Source organism: Polypterus senegalus, chromosome 1 (genome assembly GCF_016835505.1).
Source record: "Polypterus senegalus isolate Bchr_013 chromosome 1, ASM1683550v1, whole genome shotgun sequence".
In the NCBI taxonomy this organism is placed as follows: Eukaryota; Metazoa; Chordata; class Cladistia; order Polypteriformes; family Polypteridae; genus Polypterus; species Polypterus senegalus.
This window is the reverse complement of record NC_053154.1, coordinates 267806389-267827035: the sequence shown is the minus strand read 5'-3', so window position 1 is coordinate 267827035 and position 20647 is coordinate 267806389. Positions and strand designations below refer to the sequence as shown.

The window sequence follows — 20647 nt, the reverse complement described above, 5'->3', positions numbered from 1 at the left end:
GCTCTTGGGTCCATGCACTGGCTTCCAGTATGCTTACAGTTGATTTAAAAATACTCTTTTTTAACATATAAAGCCCTAAATTGTCAATGCCCTGTCTAACTCTTTCAATTTATCATTACTTTCAAACCAGAGAGCACATTAAGATCTCAAGATGCCTACTTGAGACTCCAAGGATTAATTAAATAACATTGGGAACACAGGGCCATCTTAAAGTATGGGCACAATGGACACTGGTCAGGGGCCTCTGGGAGGTTGAGCTTTTAGTTACAGGGTACCGAAACTATGGAAGTTTCTGCCAGCATAAGGGATGTCTCATTAAGTCTTAACTTTTAAATCAAGGCTGAAGACTTATTACTTTAATCTAACATACCCTGACTGCTGCTGATTAGCTGTGCAAACTGCATTTCTGTTTGTTAATCATTTGTATTGATATAACACAATATTTATTTATAAATCGTTACTAACCCTACTCTATCCTGTTTCACTTCTTGGTGTCTTGTGGTGCCACTGCTTTGCAGCCAAGCTGCCCATTGAAAAGTCTTCTCACATACAGCGACCATTGGGATCGTCTGATCAAAAAGGTCTGTCATCAGGTTGGAGATTACGACACAGACTCCAGCGTAGAACTTCCATTTGGGAGGGGGCAGCTAGTTGGCCGAGATTTCCAGGATTCTGACTGTGTCTGACTTTTTTATCTTTCTGTTTTACTGTAATTCACGACACATCCTGTAAAGGTTCATTTTTTCCAGGGATGATGCTGACTGGAGTTTTTTTTTTTTTTGTTTTCCTCTCCTCTATTGTTAGCTGGACATAGTTCAACAATTACTTGTATGTTAGTTTTTTCTTTATTTTCTGTCTTTTAACACATTTAATGTTTTATATGTGTGCTAATTCTATATTTAGTAATTTATCAAATGTGTGCTTACGTTAAGTATTTGCATTTATATTTGCGTTTAAATTGAGAACTTGTAACAATATTCTGCCCTTGCACTTTGTACAAAAAAAAAACGGAATTAAATGAAGTTGACTATCGCGAGCCTAATGATGACATTGTTTTAATTTGCCTGGTTATATATTTAAAGCCAAACTTCACCTTATTGTTTTACGTGTCCTGTAATACTCATTAAGAGGTTATTTTTCTTTGATAAAATAGTAACTTGGGATAAGCACGTTTGTGAATTTATGGGAACTATTGCAGAAGCCCAGTTTTAACCAATCCATACGATACGGAACCTTCGACATTATTAGTGTTATGTTCACTGGGGAAGCTTTTACGTGAGGGGATGTATGTTTATGTTTGGCGCCTTGGAAAAGCGGCACTTCAGCGATGCGATCTCAATTGACAAAAGGATCAGCATATTGTCTTCGTGAAGGTGTAATCGTTCCCAACACTATTGCGCGTCATTGTAATGCATTTTCTAAAAAAAGAATTTAAAATCAAAAATATAATTGTGATAGACTTTCGTTTTAGCATCAGCACTTGCAAAGGTAAGTAAGTAGGTGAATGGATTCCTGTAATGATTTTATTTTAGATTAAAACCTAAATGTCAGTTACTATTACATTGGAGATCATTTGGATTTCAGCGCTGGTAACATGCCGAACATTTTTTCTTTATTTTTCACATTACTTTTGGATGCATTTGCAAAATGTTATACACACAAACGTTGCAATAGAATTGAAATTAAAAGTTAAAACGAGTTTAGGTATTTTATCCTCAAAAGTTGTGCATTTCAAACAATATCATTAATGAAACGAAAGCTGTAAATAAGTTTATTCAGTGATTTATACAGTTTATGGAACACAATTAATTACCATTGCATTCTCAGTCCCGGGGACGTTAATAAATAATATAAAACGTGTGTATGTATAACCATTGTAACCAGTGTACAGCCTATTTGTATACCCAGCCATTCATCCATACCTTTTCTAAACGGCTTATCAGTGTCATGTTCACGCTAAGCCAACGACTGTCCTGACGGCCTCAAGTATCCATTTTGTGGTCAAAGATAATGAAGTATATGCTGTGCAGGAGTCTGTTTTTGTGTCACACAGATTTTGTTTGTATATTTCTACTTTCGACATGTTCTGTGTTTGTTATCCTTCGTTATTGCCAAATAATAAATTCACATGCATATAATAGTCCAAACAAAAAAACAGTAAAGTCGTTAAAGGACATAGGAATATAAGAAATTTAACAGACGAGTGTAGTAGTCTTTGAGGCACATTTGTTTAGGTGCAATAGTTAAGCAATATCTCATCCAGATACATCTTAAAGGTTGTCAAGGTTTTTGCTTCAGCCCCAGGGCTCAGTAGTTTGTTCCAGATTCTCACAACTCTGAGTAAAGTAGTGTTTCTTGGCTTCTGCCCTAAATGTACTTTTCCATTATTTCCACTGGTATCCTAGAGTATGTGATTCACTGTTAGTTTAAAAGAATTCAGCTGGATCTGCTTTATCAATGCATTACAGGATTTTTAAGGCCTCACAGTCCTCTCTACTTAATTGAGACCAAACAAGCTTTAATCTCTGAGTCTGAAAGAGTACGACATGTCATTAACTCCTCGGATGCACTTGGTTGCTCTCAAAGTGCTGCTATGTCTTTCTTGTAGCGTAGTGATCTGAAAATTTTTAATTAAACCAAATAAAATAACTGTTCTTTGTGTTCTTAATGTTCATTGTTCATGGTAGTTTACTAGTGGCCTTTATGAATATTTTTATACCACCTGACAGAATTTCAGGTACTTTATAACAATTAAGAAATTGTATTTATTTTTTAACTGATTACATGAATATGCCTCTGATTAGCATGGTGGTTGGCTTTAAGAGGAGCAAATTCTGCAAGCCACTAATTTTCTTTTATGTGACTTTTTATTTAACTTTGTCTGCTAATATATTTACATTTATTCTGAGCAGCATACTATGTAAATGTATCAGGATGCAGGATATCATGGGTTATATTTTTCTCTCTCAAGTTCACCCGTAAAAGAGAGTTGAATTACAATGAAATTCAAAACTAGTAAAATATTTTCAAATTTATATTAAGCTAGTAAATACAATGCCTAGAAAAAATATTCACCCTCTTGGACAGAGCTAGAGCAGTTTTGTAAAGAAGAATGGGGGAAAGTTGCAGTGATCAGATGAGCAAAGCTGTCAGGGACCTATCTACACATCTATTAAATAATGGCATGAAAGGGGGTGAATACTTAACCAATCAATTAATTTGAGTTTTATATTTGTAATTAATTTATTGTCACTTTGATATTAAAGATTCTTTTTACTGTTGACCAATGTAAAAAAGACAAATTAAATCCACTGTGTTGTATTTATTTAAAAAAAATGTTAAACCACCCAAGGAGATAAATACAATACATTTTATAGACTGTATTCAATTTATTTGAAATTCAGTAGTTTTGGAGTCAAGTGAGAAACTTGCTGTATACATTTATTAGCAGACTAATGCTGGGTTTATTTTGACACGGCTCATGAGCATTTACTAGCAAGTTGATTAAATTACTACAAGGAGTTCAAAAGGAGAATGCGTATATACAACACTTAGTTGTGAAACCGGCGCACTGGGGGCAACTTGGATCCCTTTGGATAGAGTTTACTGAAGCTAGCTAGGCAAATTCATTTATGAGACTGACTGTTTTTTGTTGTTGTTTTTTTAATGTAAGGTGTCAAATTTCACTGTGTTGTATGAATGTATTAATAATGCAATAATTGTTGTTTTATAATGGGAAATTTTAATGAGTTACAACTGGAAAGAGCTATTACTTTGAAACTGTTCAATTTAGAAGCCCAACATTGAGGTTTAATTAATGTTTAAGTCATTATTAATCTGTGTGTGGATAACAATTGACTGTTGCATAAAAATGTTCAGTTTTTAAGTATTACAGCAGAATCACTTCTAATAATAGTGCAGATGCCATTATTAAATAATTATTTTATTTATTTTAGAGGGTGCCTGTTCATTCTTTCTGATTTATGGATTCATTGTAACACACACATGGTTAGTGTAGATATCCTAATCTAAGTATTGGCACCTTTTTTCTCAAAAATTATTTTAGTACCTCAAAACTTAGCATAGCCTTCTTTGTCAAAAATTCAGGTTTCAGTCTATGTGCGGAGTTAGTATTTTCTCCCCATTTCTGCATGGATATTCTTGAGATTCTCTGGTTTTCAACCTCATAGTAGAGATGTACAGGTTAGATTGATTGACACCTTCAAATGATCTTGACGTGAGTTGGTGAGTGGTGCTTTTAAGTCTGTGTATGTGTGTTTTGATATGCATTGGCATCCTATTTAGGACTGGTTCCTGTCTTGTGCTTCATGCTAGCAGAGCAGGTACAGCAATCGACCCTGTGTTATCAAAGCTAATGAAAAACTGAATTACATTTTCAGTAATTGTATACATGTGAAATATGGCAAGTAACTTAACATTAGAACACTGGCTTCAAACTTGGAGGAGTCCAAACCAAACCTTTAAGTTGCACTCTAGCAGTTTGCATCTTATTTTATATCATAAAAGCAAAAAGGCTCTGCTGTGTTCCACCTCCTCCAAGTATGAAGGAAAATTTCTAACAAAATAATATTTGCTGGTATGAATTAATTATTTTTCTAACTGTTGTCATTTGAAAATATAATTGACATACTACATAAATTGTTAAAAGAATGGGAAAGCACTAAGATTGTATCTTATTTTCATTCCTAACACTAATGTTTTATTTGAAAAATCATTAAAAATCCAAGGTAATTTTTTTTGTATTTATGAAACTGCTACTTAACTGAACTGAACTTAAACTAGAAGTAGCGTAGATACAAAACTAAAACCTTATTATTCATACATTATAGACTGGAGTCATGAGTGAGTTTCGAATTCACCATGATGTGAACGAATTGCTCAGTTTGCTTCAGGTTCGTGGAGGAGAAGGAGCTGAAGTGTATATAGATTTATTACAGAAAAATAAAACACCGTATATTACAACAACAGTTTCTGCCCACAGTGCGAAGGTAAGCCAGAAAAAGATTTGAAAATTGTTTTTCATGTTGTTCTTCATTGCATTATTAACACTGGCACCTATTAATATACTGATTAAAATATAAGTTAAAATTTGTTTTATATAAATGTTTCATAAATTGGAAGTTTATTAATTCACTTACTGTACTTAATTTAAACATGTTGTCCTAGAATTCCCTTATCTTTTTCCATTTTTAATGATTAGGTGTCATAGTGAAATAATACTTTGGTAATTTTGGAGTTAAATATTTGCAGTGAATTAACAATGGCCTGGTATTTTCTCAACTCTAAAATGTATAGATTTCAAAGTATTAATTGGACTTTGTTAGTCATTAATAGACAGTACTTTCTTTTTTCATGCTTAAACATGACGTAATTAAATTCTTTGTTTAGATGTTTTAAGAAATGTTGTATGTTTATTTTGAACTTTGAGGCTACCTTTTTCCTAGTAATCAATGAATTTCAATTAATGCTAAATTTATTTTTGACTAAGAATGTTAATTGTAAAATACAAATGTTTTTCAAGGTAAAAATTGCAGAATTTTCCAAAACACCTGAAGACTTTCTCAAGAAATATGATGAACTGAAATCAAGGAATGTACGACATTTAGATCCACTAGTGTATCTGCTGTCCAAACTAACTGAGGATAAAGAGGTAAAATATTTCTTAAACAACTTATTCTATTTGTACCTTTCTCAGGTTGTTCAAAAGACACTTTTGAAGCCATTAAGAAGGGAAATATATAAAGTTGTAATTTTATTAAAGACAGTAATGGCACATTTTAAAGCACATGGGTCTAAACATGTATAAAAACTGAAAAAACATACATATATATATATTATTAGTATATATATATATCCATTATATACATTATATATATTAATGTAATTTTTGGATGAACATAGAAATACCAAAATGAAAGGCCTGTTATGTAATATATGAGGTAAAAAGATGATGCTTGATTTTTATATCAGTGTCCTGTTTTAATTTAGTTCTTGAAGAAAATTAACATTATCAAAAAGTCTTACAATAAAATACTGCTCTTAATTTAGATTATAACATGCATTTATTTTAAATACTTTCTTCAGGTATTGCAAAAAATACCTAAAAACCTATACATGCCTTTGCTCTGAATTTTATGCTATACTGAATAGTGCAGCAGCTAATCCATTATCTATTCAAAAAGACTGAAAATAGGATTTGTTGTCTGCTGCAGAGATTTGTTGGGATACCATTTTTGACAGCATAAAGGCCTCCTGTAGAAATACAGATTATTAGTATGTGCGATTTAGGTTTGTTCATCATACATACATCACACAACGTAAGCGTTTTTTTTATGGATAAGGCTGATTCCCCAGACTGTAATTTCTGCCCATCTAAGGTGTCTGCCATCTTCATGCATGATTTTTAGGAATTCCCTGGAAGGCATACTTGTGGGATCTTACCTCCATTCTGGACATTCAAATACCTGTATCACCACAATTACTGATGTTATTAGATTTCTCCATTTATCTTTCGTTGATATCTCAACTACTCAAAATGGTTATTTCTATTGCTTTAAAACCTCTACTATTGTGTTGTTGGAGAGACCCAGATAGTGTATGCTTTAGTCACTGGAAGTTTTCATTTCATAATTTGATGCTTTTAGAAGACCTAGCTTTGCAAATTAATGGGGCATCAGAAAATAGCATTACAAAGTGGGATGCTATCACTAAAAAATGAAGAGCAAGCTGTTTAAATTATGATTTGCATGCTATGATTGGTGGTTTGCCATCACAGGGGAGTGGACATTTTGGGTTTGGGACCATGGCGTCTTGGAGGGGATTGAGGGATTGGTGTTTATAACCTCTCTATCATCTAACAATATTAAATTTATGATATTTCAAAAATAGTTTGTAATTTATTTTTCTTCAACTTATCTGTAATTTTATATACTGTATATATTTTCCTGTTTTTCATTGCTATGTATCATATCTTACTCTCAATAAACAAACAATTGATCACAAAAAAGATTAGTACTAAAAATAAAAATTTTTGAATTTTGCTTGCTGCAAACTTATAGTAAGACTGTGGTGTTTTGTTTGCTTATACAGTCGATTCCTGTTAATCGGACCACATCGGGACGTGATCATTTTGGTCCTAATAACCGGCTGGTCCGATTACACGAACATGCCCTATACATGTGCAACCAAGACGGGATGTGCTATAAGTAACATATTAAAATGTCTTTATGACTTTTATTGTGCTGTACACGTGTATGGCTAACGTACAAACAAGAACTTTGTACATGTACGGTTGCTTACAACTTTGTTTATTGAAAAAGAAATCTACAGATTCTTCTAAACAATCTACACGACACTCAGCATGCGAAGCATAATAAAAAAGGTTACATTACCAAATTCCAGTTAACGTTTGAAGAACTTGTCTAGTGTGATCTGACACATTCTGTTTACGCTCAACTTCATGTCACCGGCTACTGTGCGGTCCATTTTAGGAAAGAAAGGGCAGGCATGTTCACCCCCACTGGTTTGCACTTGGTACAAATTTTCCGACTTCCTGACCTTTGATAAAAGCATAAATTCTCCTAGGGTGCTCAGGGATCCTCCTGATGTCGCTGACCCGCTTTACATCCGCTTTCCACGGGCGACTTGTGGCTTCTTTTTCTTATTCTCTGTCACGTTCTTTGGTCTGATTAAACGGAATTTTGGCCCAAATAAGCTAACAATATTAGGCTTATGTAATATGATCTGTTTCGGTTCTTTAGAATTCGGTCCAAATAAGTGGCTGGTCCGATTAACCGGTGGTGCAATTAAACGGAATCGACTGTATATCTGTCAGTTTTTATTTATAATCACTAAAAAGAATGTTCATTAGTATTGTGCTAAGTGGATGAAATTATAATCATAACATCAATATAGGGATTTGTGCTTTGTTACTATTTCACTAAAATGCAGATTAAATGTTAATTATTATTTAAGACTTTACAGTATATGCAACAAAATGCCAAGGAAAGAGCAGAGATTTCAGCAAGTGCTACTTCCAGCAGCACCACAAATTTTACCATACCTCCAACAAACACCAAAATGTCAATCCAAGAACTGGAAGAGCTAAGGAAGAAGCTAGGCAATGTTGCAGCAAGCTCAAATATTCAACAGGTAAGTAGATTTATTCATTTGATACACTTGTTCAATTTTAACCCAATTTTCTCAGTGTATTTCCATCCCAAGTTGTTCAGTGTTCATAATCACAAGTATTTAGGAAAGCATCTGAAACTTATAAAAAATGTAATGGTCTTGTCAAGGTGGTGTGTGGCACAGTAATGTTATTATTGACTTCAGGGTTTCTTTACAATGCACTCATTACACATCAGCAAAATATAATTACATCTTAACCAGATTAGATGCATCATACCCTACACAGAAGACTGCAATAATGTTTTTATGTGATTAGTATATACTGTATTTTACAATATGAGCATTATTTTATACTAAATGTATATTTGAAAATGGCTTCAAGATGCTTTGGTTATAGTCAAAGATACAAAAGAGTTAATATTTGATTAGATTTAACTTATGACTACCTCATTCAGTTAAACTTAATTTTATATTAGGGATGCCCCATAATTTGCTTGTTATATGAATGTTGAATAATAATGAATAAAAATGTATTGATATGTCAACATTAATTCTAATATGTGCATTTTGCTGGGTGAAATGTGAGCAGAGTTGTCTTTTTTTCACAAATGCCAATGACAACAAAAAAAAAAACAGTATGCAGCATTTGTTCTTCTGGGATGGAGTAAGATATAAAAAGAAGTGATAGTGCTAATTTATTTCATTTTCTGAATGGACAAATGCGCGCATAATGCAAAGGTAAAGGAGAAAAATCTTTGTTGTCTGCACAGTGTCTCCTGTGTAATCAAGACAGCCTGAAACATAAATTTAATTTAATTAATTAATTCAAAACAACAAGAAATAATAAAGAGTATCTGAGTGCATGGAACATGAATACCTGGAATTAATCAAAGATGTTCCCAAATGAATACATTACATCAGGGGTTCTCAAACTCGGTCCTGTGGGCCCACTGTGGCTGCAGGTTTTTGTTCCAACTAGATTCCTAATCAGTGACAACACCCGATGGCACTGATCTCATTTAAATTAGCTGGTTTTATTTATCTTTTATTCTACATTCAGAAAAGCACAGCAGCATGATTTTTACATTTATAAGAAACATTTCTTATAAATATTTCTGTTTTTGCTATGGATTTAAATGCTTAACTCTCTTTTTATTATATCTCGCCCTTTCTCTGTGCAGTTTGCTCCCTTCATTGAATGTTAATAATGACAATTAAAAACAAGCAGAGCAGAAACCCAAGCAAACAACACTCAATCATGAAAGGCTGCATCTACTTTAGTGTCAGCCCCACAAAGTAGTAAATAATAGATTGATTAAACAATTAGAACACCTAGAAAAGTAGAATGACAATCAAGATGAAAAAACTGTTAAAAAGAAAAAAATACATATAACTGCTTAGTACATTTTACTACTTTTTTTTTTTATAAACCAAACTCAGTTTTCTAATTTGTATATTTTTCACAAAACAGGGAATCTGGGAAACAACAAGTTCACTTAATTAGCACAGGAGTCCAATTAAAAACAGAGGCTGGTTGGAACAAAAACCTGTAGCCACAGTGGGCCCCCAGGACCGAGTTTGAGAACCCCTGCATTACATCATTTGACTAGTCTGTGCTCATTCAAGTAGGCTGTAAGTTGCATATAAACAAAATGTAGAAACAACCTTTTTTTATATTGCCACTGGCAGATAAGGCAGGGGAAATCAGCTCACAATTTTTATATGTGTGCCTTCCTATTTGTATAGCACTTTTCAGATTGCACATAATCACATAGCCTTTTTTACAGATTGCATAAGAATACATTTGAAAGAAGCTTGGTTATTTAGTTGTATAGAAATATAAATGAGGACTAAACGAGAGTAGTAAGGAAGTAATGGTTTATGGGAGCAGACATGACAGGAGTTAATAAATTGTTCAATGGAGTCAGCTTCAGAATGTGAGGAACAGTTGAACTAAGTAACAAATAAAATATGTGTAGATACAGCTGATCTTAAATGGTCAAGGAAAAAAATTTGATTTTTTAGTTACGATTAGAATATTAACACTGTTAAAACTTCTCAGACAAAAGTAGTTGGATAGTTTTGTAAAATTAGAACGCATAAGGTCGAAAGAACATTTTGATATGCTTAATGTGGCTTTGTACATAATATTGAGAAGCCTTGTGATTTGTATCAGTATCAGAATTTTGTAAGTAACTAATAGTAAACAGGAAGTCAATATAGTTGAGCCAGTTTAAGGAGTGATATGTTCATATTAGGTGCCTTGGGATTGAAAGGTGCAATATAAGAAACAGGTAGTAGCATGCACTGAATCTTGAGGGACACTGTACATTTGGGTGGGCACAAGTATATTCAGAAGTGCATATTCCAGTAAGTGAAGCATTTTTAAGACGTTTTAGGTAGGTATTATGGTAAACATTATTAAAAGTAGTGAAGTGATCATAAAATTGCAAAACAGAAGGAGTTGTCATACAAGCTGTAAGATCAGAATCTAGATTGCAAACATTCAGACAAATGTTTGTCAGTTAGGTAACAGGCAAGCAGAGCAAAAATATGGAACTGTCAACAATAGTAAGTCCTTTGTTTCCCACAATCAGAATAATATGGCTGGATAGATGTTTTTGAAGATTGTAATACTATTCCAAAGAGGTTAATACATATTAAGTATACTTTCAAGCAAAACTAGAGCACCATACTGGCTGATAAAGAATCATTCATTCCATTGGGCTAACAAAAATTTAATTGCTTTTCCATTTTCGTGTTCAGATTGGCTTCTGTAACAACTAGTAATATAGCTTAGTCATTAAGTCATGGGACTGTAAAACAGTCAGTTCAACTTTATATTTAATCCATACTCTGACATTTATTCTTTGATTATTTCTGGTAATTAAAGCACAAATATGCACATTATCTTGAGAAACTAAGAGAAAACAAAATAACAATCCTGATAATACAGTTTCTACGAGCGCATCTGACTTTTGAATACTAGCAACTCACTTTTAATGTGTAGGCAATAATATTTATGCAGTAAAAAATACATAGTCACCTTCAGTCTTCTGATATTAAGATTTTTGAATGTTAAGCACACTTGTCCATTCATAATCAATTTTGTCTTTAGGCTTGCTTCACCAGACTTTTCTAAGGATAATTTCTTAAATGAGTTCCTATAGGTTCACTTGGTGATTATATCTCCTGAATTTGTGACAAATTCATACTGAAGCATGTACTTTTTTGTTTCTTAACTGCTATTTGTGCTTTTAAGCAGTTTTAGATTAAAATAATAAAAATAAGTTTCTTCAGTCATGGGAGATATATATATATATATATATATATATATATATATATATATATATATATATATATACAGTAATCCTCGCTATATCGCTTTGACTTTCGCGGTTTCACTCTATCGGATTTTAAATGTAAGCACATCTAAACATATATCACAGATTTTTGCTGGTTCGCGCTTTCTGCGGACAATGGGTCTTTTAATTTAGGTTACATGCTTCCTCAGTTTGATTGCCCAGTTGATTTCATAAAGGGACGCTATTGGCGGATGGCTTAAAAGCTACCCAATCAGAGCATGTATTGCATATTAACTAAAACTCCTCAATGCTATAAGATATGCTTCCGCGGTGCTTGTTTGCTTCTCTCTATCTTTCTCGCTCTCTCTGCCTGACGGAGGGTGTGAGCAGAGGGCTGTTTGCACAAAGGACACGGACGCTCCTCTACAAAATGCCGCTTTATCGCGGTGCTTCTGTATTCTTAAAAGCATGTATTGATTTTTTGATTGTTTGCTTTTCTTTGCGACGCTCTCTCTGACATTCTCTGCTCCTGACTCGCTCCTTTATGACGGCGCTCCTTTGAAGATAAGATATGTTTGCTTTCTTTTAATTGTGAGAAAGAACTGTCATCTCTGTCTTGTCATGGAGCACAGTTTAAACGTTTGACTAAAGGGTGTTATTTCATGTCTAGAGGGCTCTAATAATGTTAACAGGGTGGGAGAGTTTATAAGGGCTTAAAATATATAAAAATAACCATACAAACATATGGTTTCTACTTCATGATTTTCACCTATCGCGGGGTCTGGAACGCAACCCCCGCGATCGAGGAGGGATTACTGTATATATATATATATATATATATATATATATATATATATATTTTAAGCTACTCTTATCTTTTTTCCATAAGTAGCATTTGGTGATAAGAACACACTAATGTGCATTTCATGTATAATTTGTAAGTAAAACACTTCTTTAATGGAAATATTTGGCATTTAGAAAGGAAAAGAGTACAAATTAATTATTTGAAAGACATTGCGATTACATGAACTGCGTAAGACTTCTCAAGTGCTTTGTAATCAAGAAAAACATGCTGTAATGTACTTGATTTTTTGTTAATTTTTTAATTCTTTACATTTATATAGTGCTTTTCTCACTATTCAAAGCGCTTTGCATAGTGAGTGGGGGTGCCATTTCAGCCACCAGCAATGTTCAGCGTCCACCTGAATGATGAAACGGCAGTCAGTACACTCGCCATACATTAGCTGTTCGAGGGTGTAGGGATGAGAGATAGTTAGCCAATTGGAGACGGAATGATTAAGGGGCCAGAATGACTAGGCCATGGTGGGCAATTTAGCCAGGACATCGGGATATCCTACTTTTTACTAAGGAACCCCAGGTATCTTTATGACCACAAAGAGTCTGGACCTTGGTTTTACAGTATGTCTCATCCAAAAGACTGCACCATTTTTACAGTACAGTGTCCCTGTCACTGCACTATTGCACTGGAATTCACATTCAGACCACAGGGTAAGCGGCCCCTGCTGGTCTCACCATCACCTCTTCCATCAGCAACCCAAGTGTTTCCTGGTTGGACTCCCATTCCAGTACTGGCTTGTTCTGAAAATGCTTAGCTTCAGATGGATGGCCTCTTCTGAAGTGCATGTGATTTGGCTGTTGAATAAAATGAATAATGAAATCATAAAGAATTTCACCACACTCTGACCTGATTGATAATGAGGAACAAGGTAGGTAAAGCTGAACTAAGAGCCTTGATCATGAATTGTCAGTTGTACTCTAATTTTTTACATTAATTTAGTTAAATGAGATCAGCGCAAGTGCAGTAATTAAAAAAATTCTAATTCGTAAAAACTACTGCACTTTAATTTTCGCAACCATTCCTAGATTTGTAAATAAATATATGAAGTGTATTTTTTCAGCCCCTGGAAGTAACAAGAAAGATGCTTAGAGATAAGCACAATAAGAAAAGTCCAGCACAACCCATCCCTATTTTTCCAAACTGGGTTTATGAAAGACCTGCACTTATAGGGGACTTCCTCATTGGCTCAAGTGGAACCACCGATACAACCGTAGCTATTGGTATGTATATTTTTTTGATGATTCTGTGTCTTGTTGTTTGATTACAACAAGCTACTTTTAATATTGATGACCTATTCACATCAGTTTTTTAAAGCTTGTAAGTATTGATGTGTTGAAAAAGTAGTTTTAAAGTGTTATTTTATTAAATAATAAATGCATAATTATTGAAATTATACTTTTATTATTATTGCATATTTGTTGCTCTGGCTTCATTTGGTTTTAAACAGACATAGTAGTTTTCTACAGCTACTGTATATCTAAGAGTAAAAATACATTTTGCCCAGGATGGAACAATATTCCTTTTCCTATATCATGTAATTTTCTAAAAATGTCAGTTATTTAAGACCACCCTTTTAAAAATAATAATACATTTTATTTATATAGCTCCTTTCCCATGCTCAAAGCACTTCAAAAGCTGCCACCTGCAAATGTGTCAGCATAACCTGAAATTCTTTGTCACTGCATTCAAGCACTGTTGTTGCAGAACTGCAAAAAGATGGTCTACTTCCTACAAAGAAGTGGCCAACAACACTTTTTCCCCTCTTGTAAGATCTCTTTTAGTATTTTGGTAGGATACTAATATACTGTACTTCTGTGGGACTGAGAACCAAGTTTTAGTTCTTTTGTGGTAGTTTTTCTTTTTTTTGTACAATAAAGAATATGTAGTTTTGTACAACATTTTAAATGTTATTTTAAAAGATTCACACTGCTGAATGTAGTCCTGCTTACAATGCATCCATTAATTTCTCCAAAAATAAGTATGAAAAATTAATTTATCCCCTCATTTCAGGATCACTTCCATTATCCTGCCAGGAACAAGCATTGGTAGAAGATCTTTTGTACCTCCTGATTGGTGTGGATGGTCGCTATGTTACAGCACAACCAGTTCTAGGAAGACAGAATCGGTCTTTTATTGTAGATCCTACCTTAGATATGTCTATCAAAGAACTTGTGAATAGGATTTTACCAGTTGCTGCAAGCTACTCAACAATTACACAGTATGTACTGGATGTAATATTTTCTCCCCGAAACACTATGCTAGTTTATAGTTGAATGTACCACACTTACTGCTGTAGTATTACATATATATCAGAACATAACTGAAAGTCATCTGCTCCTCACCAAATTGTGTGTATGTATGTATACTGTATATACTGTGTATATGTATGTATATGTATATATATATATATATATATATGTGTGTGTGTGTGTGTGTGTGTGTGTGTAGAGGATAATGCTTAGACTTACAAGAATCAAAGGCAATATATAGCAAAAAAATTACGTGGAGAAGAGGTGGCTAAGTCAGTGTGGTTTATTGGGTGTAAAGTCTTGTTTATTATGAATATGTTCTTCTTAAGTTTGTATATGCTGCATTTATGTCCAAGTGTCTGTTGATGGCATTCTTATTTGATAACCAGGATTCGGCCAGCTCTCTGGCACTTTTCGTACTGGCCTTGAATTTTACTTGTACATTGTCCCACTTAAATGTATGTCCTGTTGATTTAGTATGCATATAGATCAGGGGTGCCCACACTTTTTTCGGTTTGCGAGCTACTTTTAAAATAACTAGGTTGAAATGATCTACCTACATTAAAAATTATATATATATATATATATATATATATATATATATATATATATATACTGTGTATATATATATATATACTGTATATATATATAAGCGATTTACACTCTGAGTATACTTTATACATAAAATATATGTTGTCGTACTTTGCATAACTGAATAACCTTTATGACACAATAACAATTCAATACATTTATGGTCACTACAGTATTTGGATTTAATAATCATCATGTGGGAAAAGGCTGACTCGCATAAACAAGTAGAGCCGAATAATGCAGTGAAGGAGCTTTTGAATTCAGCCGAGTGAAAAATGACGCCTGTCCGATTAACTGCGATTTTAGTTCCCTGTCCTTTCTCAGATTGCTTTTCCGAAGGAAGTCGGTTTCGTAGTTTTTATGAACAGTTCGAAAGTGCCTTTTCAGATTTTCCTTCTTTGGAATAGCAATGATAGATTGACAGGTAAGACAAACGCACTTCGATTGTGACATTGTGAGAAAAAAAAATCCCCTTTCAATTCCACATCCTCCCCAAACATTTTTTTTTTAAATCCCTTCTTTAGTCGATATAAATTGGAAGGCTAACTAGATCACTTAGCCGGAGTTTTGCAGAAGCTTGCGCGTTTGATCGTGCGTGCGGGATGACCAGTATGTTAGAAGATAAGAGACCTCAGACTGGCGGCTCTGTATATCAATCAAGTGACAAATGACACGGGGAGGATATGTGATAGACTAACGTTTAAAAAAATTTTTTTTTGACTGCAACGCGATCTACCTGCACTACCTTTTGCGATCTACCGGTCGATTGCGATCAACGCACTAGGCACCCCTGGTATAGATCAATGATAGTGAGTCCTTTCTTCTGACGGCGTTGCGGTGTTCCTGTATATGTGTTGCGATTCTTTTTGAAGTTTGTCCTATGTATACCGCTGAGCACGAACTGCGTCGAATGCTGTACACTGTGTTTCGTGTTTCTGCTGTTGATTTCTTGTTTTTAGCATTAAAGGGTACCGTGTGCAGATTGTTCGTGGGTTTGTGTACTATTCTGATGTCTGACTTAAGGGAGTAAGTGCCAGGTGGAGTGGGGTTCTGATTCATGTCAATTGTTTGCTGAGTTTTTTTGGCGTCTTCTGTGTAGGCTTCGATTAATGAATGTTTTTGAGTATCCGTTTGAAAAGGGAAAAGATGGAAGAGAGAGCGGCTCTCATTCATTTTTGTTTCCTTCATATTACAATGGATGTGGACTCTTCTGAATAGAGTTTTAACACAGCTCTGTTTATGAGATACCAGGTGGTTGCTGGTGGAGTATAATATCTTGTCTGCGTAGCATTCTTTAAGGTAAACACTCTAAACAATCTAAACAATCTGTGCACGGTCTTCTTTAATGGCCCAGGCCCCTCATGGACCCTGTGATCATCAGAGGTGACTGTGTGCAGATGGTGCAGACCTATAAATATTTGGGAGTGCAGCAAGATGACAAATTGGACTGCCTGCCAATACTGATGCTCTGTGTAAGAAAGGTCAGAGCCGACTATACTTTCTTAGAAGGTTGGCATCCTTCAACATCTGCAATAAGATTCTGCAGATGTTCTACCAGACGGTTGTGGCGAGTGCCCTCTTCTATGCGGTGGTGTGCTGGGGAGGCAGCATAAAGATCAAAGACGCCTCACGCCTGGACAAACTTGTTAAGAAGGCAGGCTGTATTGTAGGAGGAAAGTTGGACAGTTTAACGTCTGTGGCAGAGTGACGGGCATTAAGCAAACTCCTGTCAATCATGAAGAATTCACTGCATCCACTGAACAGTGTCATTTCCAGGCAAAGGAGTAGCTTGAGTGACAGACTTTTGTCACTGTCTTGCTCCACTGACAGATTGAGGAGATCGTTCCTCCCCCACACTATGCGACTCTTCAATTCCACCCGGGGGAGTAAATGCTAACATTACTCAAAGTTATTGTCTGCTTTTACATGCATTTTTATTACTATTTAATTTAATATTGTATTTTGTATCAGTATACTGCTGCTGGATTATGTGAATTTCCCCTTGGGATTAATAAAGTATCTATCTATCTAAAAACAAGAAATCAACAGTATAAATACGAAACGCAGTGTACAGCATTCCATACAGTTCGTGCTCAGCGGTATACATAGGACAAACTTCAAAAAGAATCGCAACACGTATACAGGAACACCGCAATGCCGTCAGAAGAAAGAACTCACTATCATTGATCTATACGCATACTAAATCAACAGGACATACATTTAACTGGGACAGCGTACAAGTAAAATTCAAGGCCAGTACGAAAAGTGCCAGAGAGCTGGCCAAATCCTGGTTACCAAATGAGAACGGCATCAACAGACACTTGGACATAAATCCAGCATATGCAAACTTAAGAAGAACATATTCATGATAAACAGGACTTTACACCCAATACCACACTGACTTAGCCACCTCTTCTCCACATAATTTTTTGCTATATATTGCCTTTGATTCTTGTAAGTCTAAGCATAATCCTCTGATGAAGACCCCTGGCAGGGGTTGAAAACTCAGGAATAAAAAACTACTTTTGATATGTGATTCATTTTCCCCCTTTGTGGATCTGCAGCTGCAAATATGCAAACCGTATCACGGACCTTCTCTTCCATATATATATATATATATATACACATACATATACATATATACATATACATATACATATATACAGTGCATCCGGAAAGTATTCACAATGCATCACTTTTTCCACATTTTGTTATGTTACAGCCTTATTCCAAAATGGATTAAATTCATTTTTTTCCTCAGAATTCTACGCACAACACCCCATAATGACAATGTAAAAAAAGTTTACTTGAGGTTTTTGCAAATTTATTAAAAATAAAAAAATTGAGAAAGCACATGTACACAAGTATTCACAGCCTTGCCATGAAGCTCCAAATTGAGCTCCAAATTGAGCTCAGGTGCATCCTGTTTCCCCTGATCATCCTTGAGGTGTTTCTGCAACTTAATTGGAGTCCACCTGTGGTAAATTCAGTTGATTGGACATGATTTGGAAAGGCACACACCTGTCTATATAAGGTCCCACAGTTGACAGTTCATGTCAGAGCACAAACCAAGCATGAAGTCAAAGGAATTGTCTGTAGACCACCGAGACAGGATTGTCTCGAGGCACAAATCTGGGGAAGGTTACAGAAAAGTTTCTGCAGCTTTGAAGGTCCCAATGAGCACAGTGGCCTCCATCATCCATAAGTGGAAGAAGTTCAAAACCACCAGGACTCTTCCTAGAGCTGGCCGGCCATCTAAACTGAGTGATCGGGGGAGAAGGGCCTTAGTCAGGGAGGTGACCAAGAACATGATGGTCACTCTGTCAGAGGTCCTCTGTGGATAGAGTAGAACCTTCCAGAAGGACAACCATCTCTGCAGCAATCCACCAATCAGGCCTGTATGGTAGAGTGGCCAGACGGAAGCCACTCCTTAGTAAAAGGCACATGGCAGCCCGCCTGGAGTTTGCCAAAAGGCACCTGAAGGACTCTCAGACCACGAGAAACAAAATTCTCTGGTCTGATAAGACAAAGATTGAACTCGTTGGTGTGAATGCCAGGCGTCACGTTTAGAGGAAACCAGGCACCGCTTATCACCAGGCCAATACCATCCCTACAGTGAAGCATGGTGGTGGCAGCATCATGCTGTGGGGATGTTTTTCAGCGGCAGGAACTGGGAGACTAGTCAGGATAAAGGGAAAGATGACTGCAGCAATGTACAGAGACATCCTGCATGAAAACCTGCTCCAGAGCACTCTTGACCACAGACTGGGGTGATGGTTCATCTTTCAGCATGACAACGACCCTAAGCACACAGCCCAGATATCAAAGGAGTGGCTTCGGGACAACTCTGTGAATGTCCTTGAGTGGCCCAGCCAGAGCCCAGACTTGAATCTGACTGAACATCTCTGGAGAGATCTTAAAATGGCTGTGCACCGATGCTTCCCATCCAACCTGATGGAGCTTGAGAGGTGCTGCAAAGAGGAATGGGGAAAACTGGCCAAGGATAGGTGTGCCAAGCTTGTGGCATCATATTCAAAAAGACTTGAGGCTGTAATTGCTGCCAAAGGTTTATCAACAAAGTATTGAGCAAAGGCTGTGAATACTTATGTACATGTGATTTCTCAGTTTTTTTATTTTTAATAAATTTACAAAAACCTCAAGTAAACTTTTTTCACGTTGTCATTATGGGGTGTTGTGTGTAGAATTCTGAGGAAAAAAATGAATTTAATCCATTTTGGAATAAGGCTGTAACATAACAAAATGTGGAAAAAGTGATGCACTGTGAATACTTTCCGGATGCACTATGTATATGTGTGTGTGTGTTGTATATATGTATATGTATGTATATGTATATATATATATATATATATATATATATATATATATATATATATAAAAAATCTACTTCTTCTTTCGGCTGTTCCCGTTAGGGGTCGCCACAGCAGATCATCTTCTTCTATATCTTTCTATCCTCTGCGTCTTGTTCTGTTACACCCATCACCTTCATGTCTTCTCTCACCACATCCATAAACCTTCTCTTAGGCCTTCCTCTTTTTCTCTTGCCTGGCAGCTGTATCCTTAGCACCCTTCTCCAAATATACTCGGCATCTCTTTTCTTCACCTGTGGTGCATTTCTTTCCCGTGACCCCCATAGGCACAACACAGTCCCACAAGTAAGCACACAATCACAAAAACACTCTTTTCTGGCACCATCACTCCTCCTCCAAGCTTCATCCTCTGCCTCCCAACTCTGACCATTGAGTGGTGGGTGCTGGCCCCTTTTATTGACCACCCAGAAGTGCTCCAGATGGTTGACTGGCGAATTCCGGCTGCACTTCCGGGTGTGGCAAATACACTGCCCATATGGGCTCAGGAGTCCCAGCTGCGGCACCCAGAGCTACTCCCCCTGAATATACAGCGAAGGGGCATCCCGTCCGCCTGTATGTATGTATATATGTATGTATATGTGTGTATATGTAACTCCTACTACTTCCATATTAGTTAAGAAAGGAATTAGTGCAAAGTTCTGCTGATCAAGTACACTCAACCAAGAAGTGCTACAATGTCTATATAAAAGCAGACCCTTTTGCAGTTCAGTCTGTAGCACTTTGGTTAGTGGTAACACAATGCCAAAGACAAAAGATATCGGCAAAGATGGCAGAGAATCAATTGTTGCATGGGTTGAATTTGCAATGTTGTATCTGGATGAACCCAAATATTGCTGAGCAGTGTGTTGAGGAAAGATGAAACCAAAGGGAAGCTGTTTGATCGTTATGAAAAATGTCAATTTTGGCAAAAACCAAACAAAACATATCACCACAAAATCTCATGCTATCCATCAAGTATAAAGGTGGAAAGATGATAATCTAATACAGTCAATTAGCCTAACATCTTTATAAAAGAGCATTGTAAAAGAAAATATGACACTATATGTCTTGATAGTTTAAGCTTAGCTGATATTGAATTCTCCAGTAGGATTGGAGTCTATATCA

The 20647-nt window shown here is 35.7% G+C and overlaps 1 protein-coding gene across 1 annotated transcript in view; it reads left to right on the top strand.

The window, feature by feature from the left end:
* The first annotated feature begins 1282 nt into the window (after nt 1–1282).
* The window catches only part of tubgcp2 (tubulin, gamma complex associated protein 2), a 34745-nt gene continuing 15380 nt past the window's right edge, over nt 1283–20647 (top strand). Inside the window, exons 1-6 of the mRNA XM_039773650.1 lie at nt 1283–1488; nt 4851–5009; nt 5543–5671; nt 7996–8172; nt 13376–13535; nt 14326–14533. Of these exons, the coding sequence (XP_039629584.1) occupies nt 4860–5009; nt 5543–5671; nt 7996–8172; nt 13376–13535; nt 14326–14533 (824 nt within the window). The 5' untranslated portion in view covers nt 1283–1488; nt 4851–4859. The remainder of the gene's footprint in view (nt 1489–4850; nt 5010–5542; nt 5672–7995; nt 8173–13375; nt 13536–14325; nt 14534–20647) is intronic.